This window comes from Microtus oregoni, unplaced genomic scaffold, assembly GCF_018167655.1.
Source record: "Microtus oregoni isolate MIOR12 unplaced genomic scaffold, Mior012 000046F_ref0000063, whole genome shotgun sequence".
NCBI lineage: Eukaryota > Metazoa > Chordata > Mammalia > Rodentia > Cricetidae > Microtus > Microtus oregoni.
The window spans coordinates 18623350-18646319 of record NW_024543220.1 but is presented as its reverse complement, the minus strand read 5'-3'; the positions used below and the strand labels follow the sequence as shown (position 1 = coordinate 18646319).

The following is a 22970-nucleotide window of genomic DNA, read 5'->3' as shown; positions in this document are numbered from 1 at the left end:
TTTATTCTGTATGTGTAGTGTTTTGATTATTATGTGGCAAGGGGACTCTTTTTTGGCCCAGTCTATTTGGTGTTCTGTAAGCTTCTTGTATTTTCATAGGAATGTCCTACCCACATGCTCTTCTACCTGATCCCTTCTCTGTAGGTGCATGCGCAGCTATGGATCAACTCACCTTTGGGGCCTCCCATGGATCCCATCTGATCCTGCACTTCGACACCCGTGCTGTTTGGGTTTTTCTTTTTAACCTCACGCACACAGTAGCTATTATTTTTTATGGTACTCATGGCTGACAGGCCATCTGCTGCCTCTAGGGGTGGGCTTGTGCCCTCTGGGTCCTTGTCATCTCTCAGACCCCGTATCTGAGAGGTGTTGAATGTGTGAAGCGGGATTGAACCTCAGCCCTAACTCGCTGGGTGTGAAGAGTGGCCAGGGTGCTAGGCTCACACTTGCTGCTACACCGTGCACCATCCACAGCAGAGGGCAGGTTGTATCTAGACAGCCGCATCAGGAATTCCTGGCTAAAATACAGGGCTTGGGCCTGAGGCACACCTGGCTTTGTCTGCCTGGCAGACAGGAGGGAGCTCTTCCTGCCGGGATGGTTGCTGCATACCCCAGCATCCCAGAATAGGTTACTGTACCCATGGATGAGGACAGGTTCCTGGGCAGATGGCATATGCTGGACAGCTGAGTCTCAAGAAGAAACTGCAGAGTAACTCTGGGCCTGAGCTGGTGTCTACCAGGGCCTTCTTGCCAGAAACTCCAAGATCAGAGGTGGGGATGGATACCAGAGCCCTTGGATCTAGGCCAGAGGCCACACCAAGACACATTCCCTGGGAAGTTTCCACCTCTGTCCTGGCCCTCTGAGTGCATCAGTAAGAGAAGGGAGGAGAGCGGCCTTGGTTCTAAGCGGCAGCAGTATAGAAGCAAGGCCCCTTGTATGGTGGAAGGCTGTGTGGCTGGTGCCCTGGCAGGTCAGACGTAGGTAGTCTCCATGCTGGGCAGCTTTACAGGTTGGAACCTGGCACTCTAGGACCTGGGCAAGAGAACCCAAATCTTCCGACTCTCAGGCTGGGTACTGGTGTGTCTCATGGGTGGGCATGGGCATTGAGGATAAGGGAGTAGAGAGAAGCCAGAGCCACGGGGGAAGAACACGACATTTATTGAACTCTGATGGGGGGAGATGAACTTTCTGGCAAGTCCTTGTTCTTAGTCATCTTGGAAGACATATGGGGGCCATGAGTGCCCCCGCCCCGAGATATCCCAGTAAAGCAAAGGTTCCACCCGCCCTCTGGCACTCTGCTTTGCTCCGTAGACACCCCCAAGTCCCTCCTCTTCCAAATGCTCCCTGTGTACAACCTAGGGTAGGAATGAATCCGTAGACCAGCTGAGAGAGGAGGGTCTCTAAGAACAAGGGGCAGCAGGACATAGGAAGTGCTGTTAGAGCATCAAACCAACTTTTAAACAGACAGTCACATGAATACTGAGGAATAAATCTCTGAAACATCACATTTGGGAATACGTTGAGCATTAAAGTAAAGAGTTGCATGCCAATGCGTGGAGGCTACACTAACACGGAGCGCACAGGGCCTGAGTGGGCAGACACGCACTACCGTCTGTTTGTAAAGAAACGCTCTATTCATATCTGCAAGGAAGGACAGGCGGTCTGTACAGTGTGCCGGCTGGTGAGGCTGCAGGCTGGAGCCATCCGATGTGTGGAATGGAGGATCTTGGGTACGTTAGAGTGCACCCATCCCGGTGACCTCAGACGTCAGCCTGGAATAGACAAAGGCACAAAGGACACGCCATAGACTTATGAGATGGGACAGTGGGGGAGGGCACCGCTCCATTTCCAGGTCACCATTTAGGGGCCATGGGCGCCACACCTGTGGAGCTTTACCTGTCCCTGTGCTTGTCATTCAGTCCTGCTGGGAGAGTTGGGGTCCTGCCAGGCTGGAGCACTGGGCCAGGGGCTAAGCACCAGCCTGCCTCTAGGGGTGGGGGTGGGCTCCAGACTTTTAAGCAGGGGCTTCATGGCTGTCATAGGAGCTGAGCGTGGGTAGGACCCTGAGCAGTTTGAGGATGGTAGTTTATAGTGGATCTGGGGCAGGTGAGGCAGGAGCTCGGCATTTTCCTGAGTCCTACTCCAGACTTACTACAAGTCTGTCAGCACCTCTTGCCTGAGGCAGACAGGCACAGCCTTCTAGCTCCCTGTTGGAGAACAGAGTGGCCTGTGAGTCTGGAGTCTGACTCTATCATACGCCTCCCCACATGCCTGGACTTTACAGGATCAGCAAGGGTGTGGGGCTGCAGGCCACAGTTAGCGAGGACCTGTGGAGGGCCCCGAAGCCTACAAATCACTCACCTAGCGTTGATGAGATACTGGGCAAGGCTGATGTTGGCTGGGGTCCCTGTGATGGTAATCTGACGCTCTGACGACCCTTCAGTGGCGTTGGCGATTTTGATCTGCGCTCCAGACATCTGCCGGATTTCATTGATTTTGGTGCCCTGGCGTCCAATTATGCAGCCTATAAGCTAGAAGAAATGATGGAGGAATCTCTTAGAGAACAGCCCAGGACGTCCCTTTCATGGCATCCCTAAGAGCCCTGCGGGAATACTCAAGGGGACAGGCTCCAGCTCTGCCTATGAACTCAGTGCTGTGGAAGAAATAGGCACTGCAAAGCCCGAGACTGGTCCCTGGGACAACAGAGAGGGCCTGGCTCTGCCTGTTGACAGTCTTATCACCTCTGGAAAAAGTCCATATAACACGACAATGGTCACCACCCCACTGGCTCCTCTATTTGGTCAGAAGTAACCTGAAGACAGACGATGCAGACTGCATGGGAAATCCCACACCAGCTCTGGTGTAGGCTGGGCCAGGGCCTTCTGGGGGTACCCTCACAGGAAGAACGAATCTACAGGAAGAGGGAGCACCACAGACACTAAGGAGCATCTCACGGTCATTGTTGCTGAAACCTATCTTTGATGCTCTCAGATGAAGCAGAGGACAATTCTGGTATCTGCTTGGTGAAGTGTTTACTGGGTACAGACCTGTGGTCAAGGAAGTCATCAGGAGTGAGGGCCATCTCTAAGGCAGCTCAGAGACAAGCGTGCCCTCTCAGTCTACCCTGTCCCATGGTGGAGGCATCCTGGACCCCAGGAAAGACTGCAGAGGAGCCGGGTGAGGCCCTCAACTTCCGTCACTGATTAAACAGAATTCCCACATCCAGACGCCCGCACTGTGTGCTCTGGGGGTAAGGAAAAGGACACTGGATGGACAGGCCTGAGAGCCGGGGCTGCAGCCAGCCGGTACCTCAGGTCCCAGTGGTTCTGTTGCACCTGGCTGTCTGGACCCTGGCCTGAAGACTGGACACAAGCTGTTTAATGCAGTGAGGTGTCAGGCAGAAGGTTGGGCTGGGCAGAGAGGTACAGGAAGAGAGTCTGCTCCCGGGCCTGCACAATGGGTACCACTGTTCTGCTCACGGTTAAGGCAGTCTGCTGGTTGACGATCTCACTCACTGAGCTGTGAAGGGGGTTTCTTTATGAACAGAGTGAAACCCCTGTTCTAGGGAAACCTGAGCTGTTCAGCATCTTGTCATGTCCTTGTATCTCTTGGCCTCACCCGGTCCTCATTTTCCCAGTCCCACCCACTGCTCCCCTCTCTGGGCTCTGCCCACAGCCTGCCCCTGTTCCTAGTGTCTGTGTCAATTCTTCCAAGGGTGCTTGCTCCTGTGGCAGGGAGGGCTTTCTGACCTGCACACAACCATGGCTCAACTAACCTGCCTACCCGTGCTCTCTTCTGTGGCAGGAAAGCTATGGGGCTCTTCTATGACCAAGGCTAGGTCAGGTCAGGTGGCCGCGGGTACGAGCGTGGCTCCTGTGCCGTTATCCAGGAAGGTGCACCATGGGGATGCGTGACCTTCTTCACCCCCACCCCCAGCTGCTCCGTGATCAGCTCTGCTCTCTGGTGTCACTCAGGTGTGGATGACTCTTGTCAACCTCACAGCACAGACCTTATTACACTGCTGTCTTCATTCCAACCTGCACTGGAGGATTCTGACCGTCCTAGCCCCAGATCACCCTTCCCTTCCCTTTCCCATCAGGATTTTTGTACCCTCTTCTTTACACCTTGGTGTGTTTCATGGGTGGGTCACCCTCCTGGGTTCACACCTCAAAATTCTGAGGTGTTCTGTGGCCTGTGCTCTAAACCTCTCTCCTTCCTTCATGCTGGGAGTTCTGGAATGGAGCCCACCTGGATCCCAACACAGACGCTGGTGGGCACTGCTCTTAGGGGTACGAAAGGTGCTGCTTGTGAGACTCCCTTAGGCTGGCTGAGGAGAGGCCGCCAGCTGGTAGTAGCTCAAGGTGCCCTTCCACTCAGCCTCGCTGGGACTCCACTGACACACAGCCCCAAGCTCATGCTATTCCCACCCATTTTCTTCTCATTGCCTATTTAAATAAAGCTATAGGAACGTGCTAAAACAGGAGAGGTTCCGTAACTGTAATCCCCATCCAACTCCCAGCCACTGTGGCAACACTGACTGGTCCCCTCCTCTCACAGCCGTGTGGGAATCCTAGCTTCCTTTCCCAGTAAAATACTCCAGGCAAGTGAGTCACTCACCAGGGATAGGTCTGAGCTTTACAGAATGCTGTAGGGCAGTTAGTTGGCTCTGCAGTGGCCTTTAGGAACGAATTCTGGGCCTGGTAATCTAGAGGCCTGGGCTTCAGCCTCTGAAGGCCTGCATGGACCTGAGAGGACAGATACACCACCATCTGGTGTCTTTCTGCGGATGGGGTGAGGACACAGATGGACACCGGCCTGACTCACTGTGACCAGGAGAGAGACACAAACGGTCAGGATAATCATGTTTCTTTCCTCCTGCCCATGACTGTGGTGGCCATCAGGTGTGGACTATTGGCTCTGGGAGACTGCATCTTGGCCGGTAGCCTAGACCTTTCTGGAAATGTCTGGATGAGCAGGAACCATCTATGCCATAGATCCTATGGCCTTCCTGGGTGGGGTGAAAGGTAGGCTCTGAGTGCTCTGCTTAAGGAGCAGCTCCCTCCCTACAAAGACTTCTGGGATGATCCCTGGGCCTCTGTGACCAGCCAGCCTAGTGTAATTGGTGAACCCTAAGTCCTGGTGAGAGACTGTCTCAAAACAAAGTAGCTTAGGGCAGAGATAGCGTAAATACTGTACAAGTTGGAAAGGGGATAACCCCTGCATGGCTCACACAGAGACTGTCCCTTCTGCTATGCTGGCAGCTACTCTCAAAGACATGGACTCTCCTTCGCTGGTCTCACTGTTTGGGGGTGATCCATTTTTTCGGAGACTGCTCCCACTTCCCCAGGCCCCTGCTCAGCCTGGGAGGACAATGTGTGCTGCCAGCAGCCTTGAGACCACAGCGTGGTGTTCCTGAGGGTAAACTGAGGGAGACAACCTGTGACATTCAACCACCTTCGTGTCCCAGAGAACTCAAACCTCCAGTGCGAGTCATAGCGCTCCAGATCATTCCTGGACCACCCCACTCTCCAGGTCCCTAAGCCAGGCTGCTGCTGCTGTTACCACAGATGCCCAGCCTAGCCCTGGTGCCAACTTCTGAGTCCCCATGCTGTGCCTGGGGCTCTTTTCTTGTCTGAATCTTTCATGGACATTCTATCAGTTTAAGGTGGCGAAGGAAGGAAGGGCTCGAGAGTTGTTCCTGGGACAGTCTTTGTGAGGACAGAAGGGTGCAGGGGGCATACTCACATCATTGGGAATGGTGAGCTCATGAGTGCTGGCCGGGGGGCTGGCATCCAGACCTGGGCACACCAAGGGAACAAGGTTAGGCTGAAGGGAAACAGCTGATTGCCATATCCAGCCCTGTCCATATTTCCCTGGGCTGGCTGAGGTAAAGGCCAGCACCACCCAGGGATCCAGGCCCAGGTGTAACCCAACCGCCAGAGTTCCAGCTTCTCTCAGAAGAAACTCGCACACCTTGTACACACAGCCTGGCAGGCCCTGAGCTAAAAAGAGGGCAGCCATCACACTTCAGGCCCTCACAGGCAACACGGGCCACATTGACATGTAATGCTTATCCTCCCTGTGTTCAGGGAGACTGTGGGTGCTGTGCCCCACTCTGCTCTCCCGAGATTCCATATGGTTCTGCTGCAGATATTGTTAACTGCTCGACACAGTTCTCGCCAAAGGCCACTGCACATGGTTAATTCCAGGTTTCACCTTTGCGAGTCTCATTATGTCTCCAGATAACGGGCGACTTCTCACAGTCCATGCGCTAATTCTCTCCTGCCTCAGTCATGTGACAACACACTCCAGGAGCTGCCACAGGGGAAGGTGCAATGGCTATACCTCTGGGCCAGCACATCTGTACACAGCCACCCTATTTCAACAACAGACAGCTCAGGCCTGCACATTCCAGAGCTGATCTCTTGCCTCTAGGCTCAGCAAAGGTCCAACATGGGACGGGAGGTCCAGACCCCAGACTCTGTCCTTTCCAGATGGCCAGTTCTACCCACACCCCTTCAGAGTGCCCCAGAACCCAGGTCCTCTCTTCACTCTGTGCTCTTACTGTCCTGCCTCTTCCCTGGATCTTCAGTACCATATCCGTATAGGCAGGATTCCCCCACAACAACCTCAGTAAGCCCCTCATTCTCCCAGCTCCTGCTCTGGCCTTGCTCCACTCCCTGGGTGGATGACCTCCTCACTGTCTTGTCTCACATGGTTAGTGGCTCCTGCCAGAGCATGACCCCAATGGCAGGAGTCAAGCAGTCAGGCCCAGGTGGAAGTGTTTAACAAACTGATTCATCCCAACTTTGCAGTTTTGTTTACAACTGAAGTCTGGAGTTTCTATCCCCTTTCTTCTAATAAGTTTTTAACACAATTATTTGGGTATTTAGGAGCCTATACACATTCCAGGAGCAGAGACCTGTAAAACGTCATTTGAAAGGGTTCCCTAGGACTCTCAGAAAGCTGAGCAGGAGTTCCTGGGGCAGCAGGGTATAACTGTTGGATTTGACACTCGACTGAGTGAAGAGCGAGAATCCTTTTCTAGTGACACCAACGTCAGGAGGGTAGACAAGGGCTTGTCTGTCCACTTAAAGCCAGTACTGGGGACAAGGTTTCCGAGCCAGCTGCATTTCACCACACAGCTAATGGCTGTCTCAGCACACACCCTTCCTGCGGCTGCCATGCGAGTGCACGTTCACGCACATGAACTTGTGTTGCACGTCTCGAGGGCTTTGGTCAAGTTGTCCCATCAAAGCACGGTGGCAGCCAGGAGGCTGCAGCATTGGCTGTGTGTACCCATGGTGGCTCACGAGTATAACGTGTATGGCATTTCCCTCCTAGAGAACACTCAGCTCCAGCCTATCGCCTTTCCCGAGGCTGTTCCTCAGTCCCTATATCAGTCTCCGGACACCAGACACCCTGCAGTGTCCCGGGAGCAAGCATTTAAATGAAAGCCAGAAGAAGATGTAGACACAGCCAGCCCAGATCCATCCTCTAAGTCTGTTACTATCTCCACGGAAACTCATCTTGGAAATGCACATAGCATCCCGTGGCCCCCACAGTCATGCTCTCACTACACCCTGCACAGCTGGAGAACAAGTGGCAAGTCAGAACGGTTCTCCTCATGTAGGTACCTTAGGCCACCTGCACTCTGTGCGTGCTCAGACCCACCGGTCACCGACAATGAACAGTTCCATCACCACCTGGCTCCTGAGTGGTCCCCATGGCTCAGTCCACAGCTTGTGCCCCTGGAAATTGTCTATTGCTAGCCGACTTGGGTGGGTGCTAGACACTCAGATGTCATGGATGTGGGTACCCTTGTTCTCTACATGTCCCCTGGCCTGCTGTCCCAGTTCTGTGGTCTGCTTTACCTGACGACTGGCCCATCAGATTTTGAGCTTCTTCGGAGGAGTGTAAAGGCAGCTTTTCTCCTGGAGAGCAAAGAAGAGAGAGGTTTAATGTTTTGCCCTCAAGGAGAGAAGCAAGGTCCCTTCAACTAGGAAAGCTCAAAATATGATTGGAGCATGCACAGCCGACATGCGCGGCCAGTGTGTTTTCACTGGCCATAGCCACCAGGCGGCTCTGCTTCTGGGAGAGGGACAGACACCCTGCTGCAGATGCCCGGGCAGGCTGTGGCCAGCCTCTCTGATCACTTCACCACAGGCCTGAGTGCAGGCTAGCTTCTGTCCGTGCTATCCTAGGCAGGGCTGCACCGACTAAGGCTGGGGTCACTCCTGCTTTCAGAATGTAGATCTGGGAAAGAGATGTGCTCCAAGCATGGCTAGGTAGAAGCCTTTGTAGGAAAAGCCACCTGGGGATGGACTGTGGGTGACACAGAGCCCAGCAACGCACATAAGACCTCAAAGGGCAAGAACGCGGAAGGAAACCGGGGAGTGGTAAAGTCGTCCACAATGGAGGACGGACCGACCCGCCCGGCCTCAGCTGTGTGCAGCCCACTGTGCTAACACTGCAAGATTCAGCATTCAGAGCTTGGCCAGCACCTGTGCTACACACTGCACTGAATAGCGCTCAGAAAGAGAAAGCGAGTCCCCAGGTGAGAAGAGAAGGTCAGAAAAGGGCAGCTGGGTACGTACCGGGGAAAGCGGGGTTGGTCTGTCCGAGGGGAGGAAAGGGGGTTTGCTGCATGGCCAACTGGTGGAGCTTGGTCAACTGCTGGGGGTAGGAGGGACACGAGAGCTAAGAAGGTTATTGTCATCGAGTACAAGTCACACCAAGTTAAAAATGGCAGTCACAGAACTTTGCACAGAGAGGTTCAGAGGGGCCATGCGGACACATGGCAGACACTGCAGCAGGACGCAAGGACTTGGCCTGGGGGGAACCAATGGGCCTGGCTGCCAGCAGCCAAGAACCTGAATGAGCTGTGCCTTTCCCTTACCAGGCTAGTGAGGAAGGGAGGGGCCAGGGCCCGTGGGGCTCTGAGAGGAAGGTCTGAGGGACACAGAGCAGGGCCAGCTGGGCTCCTAAGAAACTAGCAGATTCTTAAACCTTGCCACGGTTCCAACTTCCTGCTAGCCTTCACTCACCTCCTGGCCAGCAGGCCTCACTTTAACACAAGGCTGTTCACGTGTAGAGTCGGGAAGGAGGGCTAGGGAACAGCAAGGAGAGCTCCCCGCCTGCCCTGTAACCACCTTCTCAACTTATGTGGGGGACAGGGCACAAGTGATAGATGCAGAGGCCCCTGAGGATGAGGCTTTCCATGGAGGCAGCACTGATCCTGCTCCCCGCTGTCCCATAGGCCACGTCTCTGCTCCCACCAGCCACGCAGCTTCACAAATAGAGCTTGTTCATTTTCTCTGAGCCTCACTCTCGAATTACCATAAAGAACATCAGAAAACATACTCTGAGCAGAGGAGCAGGCTAGGATGGACGTCGGCTCTGAACCACACTGACCTTTTGAGAATCTAGGGCACTGGTACAGAGGGCCCAGCAGGCAGAACAGCATACCTACAGGGAAGGCTGGCCCTTCTCCCTCCAACGGGTCCCAGCAAGGCTGCATGTCAACTAGTGGGGTTCTGGAGTCTGGCCTGGACTGTGGCTGCCTCCATCAGGGGACAGAGCTGGCAGGGCTGGGGGTGGCTGTGGGACACTGACAGAGGCACTACGGCCAGGGAGTGGGCACCTGGGAACAGGGCTGTTTGTGCCTCTGTTTTGGTGCCTGGTGAATGAGGGTCCTGTGCTGCTGTCACAGGATGAAGTGGCTGGTCTAGATGTCTCAAGGAGCTTTCCTTCCTGCATTAGCTTCCTAGGTGCAAGGTACCCTCAAGTTTAGACTAGTGCCCCATGAAGACGGGGGATGGCCTCGGCCTGGCCCTTCCTGATGGCCAATGGAGTCCATGTTGACCTACAGGATGGCTTCTGGGGTGCTTGCTGGTTGGTCGTCCCTTTCCTGATTCTGGAAGCTGGGTGTCTGTGGCTTCTGGGTGACATCTCTGAAACAGAACTTTGGTGCATAAACACAAGGCTTTATGGTATTAGCATCTGTAAAAGCCACTTTGGCCTGGGATACTCATCCTTTTCCGTGTCTGACCTCCCCAGAAACATGGCAGGATGGGCGATCCTAACTGCAGCTCCCCTCACCTTAGACATGCCTGGCTTCTTGGGCTACACAGGGGAGACCTGGCTGCATCCTGAACTTGGCCTGCATCTGTGTCTGTTCTGACTCTACAGCAGTGGGCACACCAAGCTGCTAGAGTGGCTTGGCAGAAGGCAGAACAACATGTCCATAAGTCCTGTTACCAGGCCATATCTCAAGACTAACACTGTGCCTCCAGGTGGGATGGGAGGCTCCACAGGGAAGGGCCTGAGGGACTCAATACCCTGTCTACTCCACCTTAAAGCCTTGGTGAAGGCAGCATTTCTGATACACACCACAGAAAGGTACCCTAGAAAGTACAGCCCTGTTTGGATCTGCAAGAGTGTTAGTGTGGATGCCTGCAGGCCTGGCAGCTATACTCCAATCATATCCACTGTTTCTAAACTTCTGTGTCCATTGTCTGCGATGTTGCACCCCTGAGGATAGAGCTGTCTTCATCTGCCTGAGTCCCCAGAGACTAAGGAGCAATGGACGGTTCAAGATGGCAGGGGCAGTGGAATGTCGAACAGGGCATGTAGGCAAAGTGCCAAGGGAACGAGGTTGATTGGATCTAACATGGAGCAGCTGTGCACAGACTCCAGGCCTTGGCTCTTTCATCTGGTTATGCAGCAGTTTGTGGGCTGCGGCCATGCATCAGCAAGGGCTAGTAGTCACCGTGAGTTTTCAAGGATTTCCAGTTGCCCATATGCACTATACTTTTGTCGCCTGCTGGTCTCAGGGTGGGCTTCAGAGTCCACTGACTACAGTGTACAGGCAAACCAAACCATAGGACCTATAAAGCTGGCTCTGCTCATATCCAGACTCTGATGTTCAGAGGCTTAGAGTCTCTAACTTCTCCCCCATTGCCATAGATCTTCTTATATATATGGCCATACTAGCAAGCAAATGCAGCGACGTCATAGGGACAGGATTAGCCAGTGTGTGAAGGGCCTCGGTGGGCATCTGCTGAGGTAGCACCTGTGAGAGTGGAGTGTAGACAAGATCCTCTTCTTGGTACGGCTCTGTTCTCATCAGGCTACCTACCTTACAACTCAATTTCCACAACTGTGGGAAGGATTCAGTGCTGAGAGCTCTCCAACTTTTGCTTTTTGATAGTTATGTCATGTAAAAAGATCAGTTTGGGGCAGCAAGCCAGTGACTAGCAAAGTTGCCCAAACCCTTAGGGGCCCCAGAGATCATTAATGAATCCCAGGTGCCAGATACTGAGTTACAAGATCTAGATTTTCACTACTGATTTTGGTTTTGCTTTGATCTGGTTCTTTTTCTAGCCCAGTTCTTCCCTTTGGATTAAAAAGTAATGTACTTTTTTTTAAAAAATTTTATTTTATAGGGGACCACAGAGACTTTGTATTTAAAAAAAAGACTCAACTTTTAAATTGTTGAAAATTTTAAAGATTGTAAGACTTTTAAAAGTTGTAATGTATTCTATTTTTGATATTAACGTGAGATCTTGGGGACAAATGAGAAAGGGAAGGTTATGGCTGAGTGATGATATTTTTGTGTGTTAAGCTGACAAGGAGTAGCTCGTTGGTTAGCTTTGATTATCAACTTGACACAACCCAAAGTTACCTGTGAGAAGGGAATCTCAACTGAGGAGCTGTCCAGATTGAACTGGTCGGTGGCCATATCTATAAGAGATTGTTTTGATTGAAGGCTGATGTGGGAGGGCCCGGGCTTGGGGCAGCACCATCTCTGGGCAGATAGGACTGGGCTATACAGGAAAGGTAGTTGAACATGAGCCAGTAAGCAGCTTTCTAACACGGTTCCTACTTCAGTCCCTTCCCCGATTTTCCTCACTGATGGATTGTGAACAGGAAATGTAAGCTGAATAAACCCTTTCCTCCAAATTATTGAGGAGGGACATATAAGAAGGAGCAAGAAAGGAAAGACAGGCATCAAGCAGACAGAAAAAAGGCAAGATGTCACAGTGTAGGAACTCCTATGGCTCTTCCCACTTTAAGGGCTTAAGCCTGCAGCTCAGCGAATCATGAGGAAATGAAGGCAGAGGCGCCTCCTAATCTGTACTTCATTGCATCGTGGGGAATAGCTGTGTTTTCTGCCCAATTTTCCAACAGGGTCAGTTGCTGCTGACTCGATACTGCACAGACCTCTCCAATGTTTCTTTCAAGAGAAGCTGACATATCAACACTGCCAGCTCTGGCCTGGGTTTGTACTTTCTCTAGGAAACCCTTCCCTCACCAGAGAACAACAGACAGATATTTTCCTATGTATTTTTTTTTTTCTAAATGCGCCGCCCTTTCCCCTTGTGGAGTTCTTGATGCATGAGGTTTTCAGGAAGAACCAGTGTTGGATGACTCACCGTTGGGTACTATTTGTAGACAGTCCCTTCTCTTGGGAGTGCAGTGAAAGCTGGGCAGGACAGGCCTCTTCACCTAGCACCTCCAGACCCTGTGCTGCCTAGAGATCAACAGACCAGGCTAGCTCCCAGCGTCTCCTTGGACCCAAACTGCACTGTGCCCATTACTGTCACCCTATAGTAAATCTTTGTATTTATAAAGGCAATCCCTTTATCACATTCCTTAATGAGACCTTCAGGATTTTAGGCCTATGTTCATTCATGCAACTTTGAAATCAATATAATTTCATCAAAAGGTCTTTTGGGGGTCTGGATTTTCACTGCACTTGTACGTCATCCTGGGAAGAACTGGTACCTTTGAAATTATGACCGATTCCATCTCTTCACTTTGTGAGAACTTTTGTTTGGATCGTTCAAAAGACAGGGTTTTGCTTCATTGGTTCGGTTTGGCTTAGCTTTTTGAGACAGGGTTTCTCTGTTTACCCTTGGATATTCTGGAACTTACTCTGTAAACCAGGCTGGCCTTGAACTTGGGGATCTGCCTGTCTCTGCCTCCAGAGTGCTGTGCAACAAAGGCAGATTTTGTTGTTGTCTGGTCAGTTGGTTGGTTTTGTTTTAGGCAGTCTCATTCTGTAGCCATAGCTGTCCTGGAACTCACTGTGTAGACCAGGCTAGCCTTGAAATCACACAGACCTGCCTGCCTTCCCCTCCAAAGTCACCTTTCCTTATCAATTTCACACTTAGTGTTTTACATTAAGAGTATGACCTATATGATTCCAAATTCTGAAATCTGCTTCATGGTCGGGTACGTGATCAAATTTTGCAAATACTTCTAGGGATTCTACAGTTGTGTTGGCATGACATTCAGCATGGCAATCATATCAGGACAACATACTTGAGAGGGCAAGATGTCACTCCTGGGGAGGGGAAGACGTTACCCAAGGGGAGGGAAAGTCACTGCAGTTCCTCTGTGGTGTTTGTCAGACTCTTCAGGTTTCTTTTGGTGGGCATTTTCTTAGTATTGCTCTCTACTCTTCAATTATGGGAATTCTCATCTTTTGAGCACGTCTCTTGAAAGAACACAAATGAAATTTCTCCAGTTTTATACTTATCTATTTACCTTAAAAATTATATAGTCTGACAGCCTTTGGGTTTTTTTTTTTTAAACTGGAATTTTAAGTTCTTTTATTTTCTGCCATTTTATTTGATACTTTTAACTGTTCTACTTTTCCAGGGATTTTCTTGTCTTTCACTTTTCAACGTTTGGAGTACTTGCTCCTCATCATTTTCTTTTCTACTACCAGTGTTAGGCAACTTACTCCTTTTCTGTTAGTGATCACTTTCAATTTTTAACTCGGCATAGGCAGTTAAGTTTTAACCCCATCTTAACCTCTAGCCACTAGAATCCATTGGGATGGCACAGTGACCCAGCTCTGGTCACTCAAGTCCAGTGGGACGGCACAGTGATCCAGCCGTTGTTTTACTTCCCTCACCCACATCCTGATCTAGTATGTGCTTCTCTCCTTGTACCTGGTACTGAGGACTGGGCCTGGGCCTTATGCGTGCTAAGCAACACTCTACATGCTCAGCATGTGTGCTCTGGTATCTCTACACATTCAGTTCTGCTGCGCTAACTGAGCAGTTATAAAGAACTAACAGGAGGACATTCATTCTGTAGATCTGTGTTTCTCAAACGCCGGCTGCTCTCTCTGCTCACCACCAGCTTCCTCCTGAGTTGCCCCTTCTCTTCCCTGAATGGCATACATCAGGAGGCTATGGCTGTGGTCCTGTGGCTTCTGTTTTTCTACAAATGGCTGCACTGAAGTCCTTCCCCTGAGACAGACTTTAGGATGGTAGCGCTTCCTGCTACTATGTCATCTCTGGTGAGAAGCCGACTGCATTTCTCGCTGCTGTTCCTTTGCTATGTTCTTTCACTTGTCTCTGGGGTTTGACTTTGGCCTTTAGGTTAACACATACTTTTCATTTATTTATAGAAGAGGTTGTTTCTGTTTATCCTTTTGAAGTTTGCTGGGACAGCTAACTGTGAGGATTGGCTTCTTGGACTGATTCTAGAGACTTCTGGGGCATCCCGCTCCATCCTGGTGTCTTCTGGGCTCTAATGGCTGCACAGGATCAGATTGTCTTCTGGGCTCTAATGGCTACACAGGACCAGATTGTCCTCCTTCACAGTGTTTTCTGGGCTCTAATGGCTGCACAGGATCAGCTCGTCCTCCTCCACGGTGTCTTCTTAGGTTCTGATTATGTTACTAAGTCACATGGGGGCATGGGAGGTTGAGGATGTGCCAGAACCAAGGCGCCGGTTGGCTTGGCAGTGAAGAACCCACAAAGGAGATCAGGGAAGGAAGAAAAGGCTGAACTTCAGCCAACAAGGCTACCTGAGCTTTCAGTTTTGTGAGGTCTACTGTAGTTGCCCTGCCTACTAGTAGGTAGAACCAAAAAAGGCCCACTGAGCAGCCATGTTCCAGGATGGGAACAGAGCCAGAAGGTTTAGTGACAGCTGATGGCCATGGAGTGCTGTTAGCTTGTCTCTTTCTCACTATCAGTGGGGAGGGCATTCTCACCCACTCCCACAAGACTGAGAAGTAGATACCGAACAGATAGGAGGGGAGGGGAAGCATGCTAGATAGCTGTACAACACTCTGTAGCGCTGGGGATAGCCACTGTGTTCATCAGGGCGCATTCTATCTCAGAAGGTACCATCGCCTCAAACGGCGCGATGAAGAGTATTTCTAATGCAGCATCAGGCTAAATGCCTCTATAATTTCAACATGTACCAACGAAAGAACAAAGGCCTACCAGGTCAAGAGGTTTTGCTAAATGGTTGCTGCAGACACACTGGCATGCCAGTTCTCCCACTCACTCCCAGTGATCCTTGCCCAGGGGACCTCTAAGACTACCCTCTTCTGTGATGCGAGACTGATGGCCCTGAAGTCTACTTCCCAGCCTGGTGCAAGGTGCAGGTTAGAGCACAGGGCCCAAGTGAGAACGCATAGTCAGTCAGGTTAGCGTACAGAGACATACTCTGTCGATATCTTCGTGCTGTCCTTTCACGTTTGCTCGCTTTCAGTACCCCTTTAAATAGTGGGGTGCTGAGTGAGGGAAGCTGGAGATAAAGACAGATATTTGTACCCGGGGGAGGGTGGAGTAGCTTTGAAGTTCCTGGTAGACAGTGACTTAGGCTGCTCTTGTGCAGCAAGAGAAACTGTACTTGGAGTCTTGACAGTTTTATGAGCTAGCACCAGATGACCATATTCTCTATGCTGGGTAGCAGCGACGAGTTGCAGGCAGCTCCCCAAGTCCTCTGATCCTCAGGATAAGCAGCTAACAGCCAGTGTGGCAGTGCCCACATGGAATGGTCAGTATGTTAGAGGTATTTGTGTAATTTTTAACTTAGGATAACTTTCAACTTATAATGGCTTTATCGGGACATGGCTTCATGTAAACTCAGACCATCTGTGGTTTTTCTCCCTTCTTGATGTGACTGCACGGATTCAAGGAAGGTGTTAGAAACACAGACGAGAGGGACCAAGCCTGTCTGTGTGCCTTCTGCAGCACTCCTGTGTCCTAGGGCGTGATGCTGCTTCCCTTTTGTATTTCTGAAACCACACCTGACTGATACTTATGGGATGCAAAAGTGCCTGGACACTTTCCAAAGCTGAGTGACCATTCTAGAGAAATGGACACGCAGACACCTTCCTATGGCTGAGTGGCCAGCCACCCGAGAGAAGTGGATGTAAAAGCAGATGGCACTTCACAAGGCTTCTGAGTACTTATGCTGGACTGTGCTGGGCATGCACCACAGGGCTTCTGCAGTTCAAGGTTGTGTTGTGGAATCTTGATTTAAAACATTGCTTAAAATGGGGTCTGGAAAAGGAACACGTCCTTATCTAGACAAGGTGTATTCAGATCTAAGGGGTGAATCTCGTGGTAGATTCCATGTCTGATTTGTGGCCCTGCATATTCAGGCGAGTGTGATAGCTGTCACTGCAGCTGAGACAAACTCTGTACTCAATGACACCATCACGGATTCACAGTTTCTACAGCCATATTTGCATCGGAAGAAACTTAAGCTTTAAAAATCTCCCCAAGTACTTGGCCCAGATAAAAATCATCCTGACCTTCATTAGCCATGTCGCAGAACGGCCATTTTCTTTTCCTTTCATGTGGCTCATGCGAAGTCTTCAATTTTGTATGTGATAAAGGTACCCTTAGAAGATGGACTTTTTGCTTACAAATCATATAACCTTGCCAAAGAAAATAGGCTAATGTTCATAGGAAAAGCCATTTCGTGAAGAACAGCCAAGATTCTAGATCATTCTTGCTATTCTAAGGGATACCTTAGAATGGGCAATTTGAAACAACATAAATTTGCTGCTCCCAAACACAGAGGCTAAATGTCTAAGATCAAGGTGCCAGAAAGTTGTGTGTGGTAAGTGCCCTGCTCACTTTCCAGAACAGCACCCCAGATGCTATGTCCTTACATGGTGGAAGAGATGAAGGGGCAGTCAGCTCCTCAGATGCTTTTGACTGATGAGGCTGAACCCCAGAGACCCACTAAGTCCACAGAGACCTTGCCTCCTAATACTGCCACCTTTGTGATTAGGTCTGAATATCTGAACGTCAGAAGAATACAGGCATCCACAGCACAGCATCAAGTATAAAAACGTCACAGTGCATAGGCGGCAATAGCAACACTTGTATATTAGTTTAAATTAAGCTGCACTAATCTCTAAACTACCCATTAAGAGATCCTGAGAACTCTATGAGTACAACACGGTACTGACACAGAAATCAACCAGAAAAACCAACCACGACCTGTCTCTTGCACACATGCCTCACTGGTCTGTAAACTGGCTGGATCTGAAATATACACACACGCTCCACCAACTCCAGGGTCTACCCTGCCCAAAGGACACCGAGAGCTTCAGTTTTCTCAGCTACAGAAACCCACAGACACTTTCAGGTCATCCTTGAACATCTGGCTTTGCTGGGGTAAATACCGATAAGCCTGAATCTCTCCAATAGCCTCCCAGCAGGGATAGAATTATTCCCTAAGTCTACAGCTTCACTGAACCCCAACAGCCTGCCTTCCAGGTCTGCCCCAGCACCACAAGACAAGGCCATCCCGGAAGTGACTTCCTGGCCCTCCCTGGTCCTTTCACTCAGTTCTATCACCCATTCACAGTGATCACCCTTTTCTGTAATGAGTTCATAGGTTCTACTTCCACTTGGCATCGGCAGCTGAGGACAGGATGAGCAGAGCCCTAGTGGTATATTTTGCTCAGGGTGAACATGCTCGTGGGTGCCTGGAGGCCCACAGTCTCGGCATCTGGGTAGCCGAAGGCACGTGTTTGCCATGATGATCAGAGTGAGGTACTATGAATTCAGACACAGCAGCACAGCCAGTCTATAACCAGGAACCATTGAGCATGGCCTTGTGGGTATGGCTATGCCCGGGCAGTGATTTTTAATCCGTGTTTCTCAATTGCTTGTGTGTTGTTTTATCAAAAGGTTAAAAAAAGGGCAGCATGTATTTTTCACTACAGGAATCTCCATGCAGCAAAAGTGAATCCATATTTCAGATGCTTATTTAGTGGCAGTTAATTCTTAAGACCCCTGGGCCCTGCCTACAAATCTTTCCCTGATACACATTTATTTCCAGTCCCACTCAAAAGCCAAGGTCTGCATAAGAATGGCAGCAAGATTAGTGCCCTGGCCAGTGCTAGAGTGTCTCAGGGCACTGAGCAGTGCACACATGGGGGTGTCCTGGGGGAGCTCCTAAACCCAACACATGTTCAAACCGTGTTAAGAAGAGGTGGCCCAGGCTGGAAATACAGTTATGTGGTAGAGTACTTGACTAGCATGTTTGAGGTCCTAGGTTCAGTTCCCAATACTATGGGGCTGGGCACCTTTCTCCCCGCCTGCATCTCCTAGAACAGCCCTACCCACTAGCATCTCTAAGGCCCCTAAACAATGACCTGCTGCCCATTATCTCCTGGCCCCTGCAGGCTCGGTGTAACCATCACTCCAGGTGGTCCCTGTGCCCCCTTTTCTACTCAGCTCTCCACTGGAGGTGAGTCAAGAGGCAGACTAAGACTCTCTCTGTGTCCCCCACAGGCGCCCTCGGGAGGCTTTTAATCCTCCAAATCCAGACCATACACTCACACTGTCACGTCACCAGGAGATACTCAAACAGACCTAGGCCAAAGAACAGGCGGTAGGTCCAGCTAGAGAGGTGTAGGTTCAAGCCCAGGAGTCCACTTCCACGTTCGGGATCTTACCAACCATAGAAGCAAAAGCCCCCCCCCCCCTCTCTCAGCAGACCTTGTACACAGGTAAAATTCGTGCTTCAATTTGGGCTCTCTGAAGAGCAAGTTTGTCTTGCCCAGGTACATTTAATAGCCTTTTTAGGACACTGTCATGGAATAGTTCTGATAATGTCACCTGACTTAAGTGCACAGGAAGTGCCTTGCCCACCCTGGCCACAGGTGGTAAGCTACACTCTGCCAGGCCAGCATGTAACACCCATATTATGGGGGTGGGTAGGACCACCAAAGGCTAGGCCTGTGTGTGGGAGGGAAGCCCTGGACTGCAGCAATTTGATGTCAGGCCAAGTCCTCAACACAAGCAAGAATTAGTGCTAAGAGGTTAAAAAGTTATCTGAGATCATATGGATACAACAGACATCAGAGACAGGGAGAAAACTGATTAATATTATTGTGTAATATTAATATTAGTAGCAATCGACAGCAACATGCAGGAAGGTACACAATAATGAAGAAAAGGCTAGAAGAGAGGCAGAGTGAAAACTCACATCTGGGTGGGGGATGGCGTACTGTCCCTGGATTGTGTAGGCCTGGAGAGGAGAATGAGAAAGAGAGAGACAGTCAGCTTGGGATGTGGTGGAACCTCAGCTAGACAGCCACTGGCGACCCACCCTCGTATGACAAGAACCTTCTAGAACCAGTGTTTTCCATCAGTGTGCATCTCCACCCGTCCTTGTTTGCTTAAGATGGGGGCAGAGAGTCTCAATTACACCTGGTGTCACTGCCCCCTCCCTGAGCTGAGGCCAGCTCCTGCTTCTAAGCCTGATACCCTCCAACCCTGTAGACTACAGATGAGCCATTTAACCTCCAGTAAGAGGGCCGCTGATTATTGGTCATCAGAGCAAATACTTTGGGGAAAGATTTCGCCCTCAAGATACTCAAATGAAAACAAAAGTTTTAAAAGTAACTAGAGCGAGTTTTGCCACAGTTATACTAACGAATAGGTCTGAATCGGTCACAGCACTGACCTAATTTGTTTTTATTACCGCATTTTACGTAGAGTCTCTTCAAACAGGGAGCACCCTCTCTGAAGGTCAGTGTGGTCTTCCCAAGGCTCATTTAGCTTCCTCGCTGTGACTGTGCCAAGCACAGCAGCCACCCAGCCTCACCCTGAAGCCCCAGGGATAGCAGAGCCCTCAACATCCCCTTCAGCTATGATGCCCTTTGGGAACTCAGACAACAGACAGACAACACAGTCAAGGGAGGGCAAGACGACAGACAACTGTCTGGCTTCGGGCAGTGATGTACCATCCTGGAGGAGGCACAGACATAAGGACATGGCTTCCATCGCCTGGCTGGTCTGACCTGTGACCACCCTTGAGGTCTCAGGGCATCTGAGAGGGTTACCTCAGAGGACCATGTGTCACTTCTATGGACCCAGACCCTCCCACATTTTTTATAAATGTGCTAATTCTTGTCACAACCAAACTCAGGAGCTCAAAGCCATGTGACTACCTAACAGGGACCCGGCCATAGGGCAGCTTTGAAATAGACACAGTTCTGGTAAAAACAAAGTCTGTGCTGGACGCCTGGCTGTGTTGGATGGCCTGGCTGTGCTGGCAGAGGAAAAAAAATAACCTTTAAGATATGGCACTTTCACGGAGAGATAGGTATCTGCTCTGTGAGGAATGGGGCTGGGACATAGTCTTGGCTCTTGGAAAACTGCCACCAGGAATGATCTCCCAGTTGTTACCCAAGGGAGCATCACCGAGGAAGGGACATGCCATCATTCTGGCCTGGCCCGCTGCTCTCTGAGTCCTGTATGTCTGAGCCAAACCCAGGAGCTCAGCCGAGGTAACTGTTGATTCTGGGCCCTTACATGGTTGTCACATGTCTCAGTGTGTTCTGCCCGGGGTTGTTAGCTTGGCCAGTATGTAACAGTGGCTGCAGAGTCGGCTGGTAGGGATTCTAGGCCTCTCCTTTGTCTCACCTAAAGTGTCAGACACACAGGCAGCCTCCTCGGGGTGAGGTCCTGGAGGGGACCTGCACAGAGCTAATTTCCATCTTTACTCCTGAGCTTGTATTCTGGCTTTCCTACTAGACTGCCTCCTTGCAGGATGGCTCAGGAGAGTCTGTCCTGTGTATAGCCAGGGCAATCAAGGCCAGGCCAGACAGTTCCAAGGGAACGGTGATGGGCATTGAAAGGCTAACACTGTCAGGGGATAAACATAAGAGCACAGTGACCTTCAGTGCTGTGACTGGAATAGGGGTCCTATTGACTGTTTCATAGGCGATCCTGGCCATGATCCCTCCTGGAGTGTTCTGCCCTTGAAACCGAGGCTGTGACTCCACACCATATAGTTTTCATTGCATAAGGGCTTTCTGAATAAAATCCCATATTTCCTCCTGACAGAGAGCTAGTTCACACTGGTCACTGTCAGCTAGCCTTGAATCTGGAGAGAACAATGGAGGCAGAGATTTGATGGGCTTGGCAATGGACTGTGTGATCATTTCGCTGATGCCAGCATGGTCCAAAGTACTGCCCTGAGCCTCGGGCATGAGGCTGGCAAGACCTGCTGTATGTGGGGTGTGTCACATCCTGGGTCTGTTAACAGCACAGGACTCTCTGCCAACAATGGGGAGGACCTGAGTCAGGAGACTCTGCGTGTGTGTGTGCATGAGCGCACATGCATCCATGTAGAAAACAGGGCAGCAGGTCTGACCCACACACGCTACACATGCTTGTGTCCCAGAAAGGTATAGGAAGACTCCCTTATAATGGGAAGAAAGAGAAGAAAAAAGTTGTCTATGTCTTTTTCCTTTTGAATACTAAAGTAAAACCCTGTGTCTATTCTGCCAGCTGGGTCACCTATGGGGAGTCTCTGACTTAACTCTCCCTTGAACAAAGACACACATCGCGGCCAACAGGACACAGAGCTCTTCTGGGTGGACCCCTGGCTGTCCGTGTTTAAGTCATCTGTGTGGACGGGTCTCATGGCCAAGGTGGGCTTTGGTGAGCACGTAAGGAAGTCAGAACGGGGTCTTCTCCAGTCTCTCTCCCTTCCTGGCCAGCACTACTCACAGACAGAAACTGTTCCCCATCTTACCTTCCAGCCCCCTTCTCTAGGAAGCAGACACTGGCCACTAAATCCTCAAGGACAGGTTTGTAAATGTGAGCTCTCTGCCTGTGAGGATGTCTACTCAGGCACACAAGCGGTAGTAGGGATGGATCCCAGTCACAGTGAAAGATGGGCTAGCCTGAGGTAATTCATCTCCTCACAGGGATGTGCCTGCCACTCCCTGCGTATATGGCAAGGTCTTGGATGTGCTTCAGGAAAATGAAACCCGGGTTCCCACAGCTCTGGGGGACTCAAACACAAGCCATGGTCACCCACAATGTTTCTGCACACTAACTACCGAAGCCGTCCAGCAACATCCACAGAGGAGGCTTGGCAGGATTGTTAGGCAGCACCTAAATGTGCATCAGTCTGCAGGTCTCTCCTGTCTCAGTCAGGGATCTCGCTGGGAAACATAGCTGTGAGCTGCAGGTGTGCCCCCCAGGCCCCTCCCACTGCCTGGGGTGAGCCAGAGAGCTCTGTGTCCATCGCAGGGCGGGAGACGTGCACGTGAGAAGGCGAGAAAACCTGAGTGCACTAACGGGCAGCGGCGGGTGCTGCAGTAAAAGGCTGAGGTTGGCAGTGGAGGCCGCGAGCGGGTCGGCTCTTACCTGACCACCTGCAAAAATGACAGGGGTGGAGGCGGGCTTTGGGCGGTAGGGAATGGTGGCACCTTTCGGTGGGGACTAGGAAAAGGGACAGGAGAGGGAGAGAGCGGTTAGAACAGCTTGGCTGTTGGCCTTGGGCTGCCTTCCCATGCCCACCCCTCTGTGGAACCCCCAGCCCTTCAGATATGCCCAGCAAAGGCTCCACAGGCCAGAACAGTGAGGGGAGGGGACAACCAGGGACATCAAAAGGAGATGACCCTGCCCCAGCACACTGAGGCAGGCCGGATTCTTTATCTTCATTGTTTTCTTCCTTAGGATGGACATTCCTTTTCCCAGGCCTGCACTGTTTGCTACCTACCCTCAATAGACCCATGGCTAACCAGGCGGGGGCAAGGTTCCACAGGCATGCCAGGGCAGGTGGATCACCTGCCCGCTGGAAAGGGACTGCTAGCAGCTGACCCTCATAGGCTATGCATGTCAGGCCCCCTGTTGCCACCCTTTTCCTGGTATGGTCCCATGGGGAT

The 22970-nt window shown here is 51.0% G+C and overlaps 1 protein-coding gene across 11 annotated transcripts in view; it reads right to left on the bottom strand.

Moving 5' to 3' along the window:
- Window positions 1-1142: 1142 nt before the first annotated feature.
- Window positions 1143-22970, bottom strand: part of Pcbp3 (poly(rC) binding protein 3) — a 179209-nt gene continuing 157381 nt past the window's right edge. For 4 of the 11 annotated variants that reach the window (XM_041634963.1, XM_041634967.1, XM_041634965.1 and 1 more), the window contains 7 exons: window positions 22381-22524; window positions 19271-19312; window positions 8599-8677; window positions 7876-7935; window positions 5747-5799; window positions 2363-2532; window positions 1143-1773 (listed from right to left, as the gene is read on the bottom strand). In XM_041634963.1, coding sequence (XP_041490897.1) covers window positions 1737-1773; window positions 2363-2532; window positions 5747-5799; window positions 7876-7935; window positions 8599-8677; window positions 19271-19312; window positions 22381-22524 — 585 coding nt within the window. In that variant the 3' untranslated portion in view covers window positions 1143-1736. The remainder of the gene's footprint in view (window positions 1774-2362; window positions 2533-5746; window positions 5800-7875; window positions 7936-8598; window positions 8678-19270; window positions 19313-22380; window positions 22525-22970) is intronic. The other 7 variants (XM_041634968.1, XM_041634971.1, XM_041634972.1 and 4 more) reach the window with 7 other exon arrangements.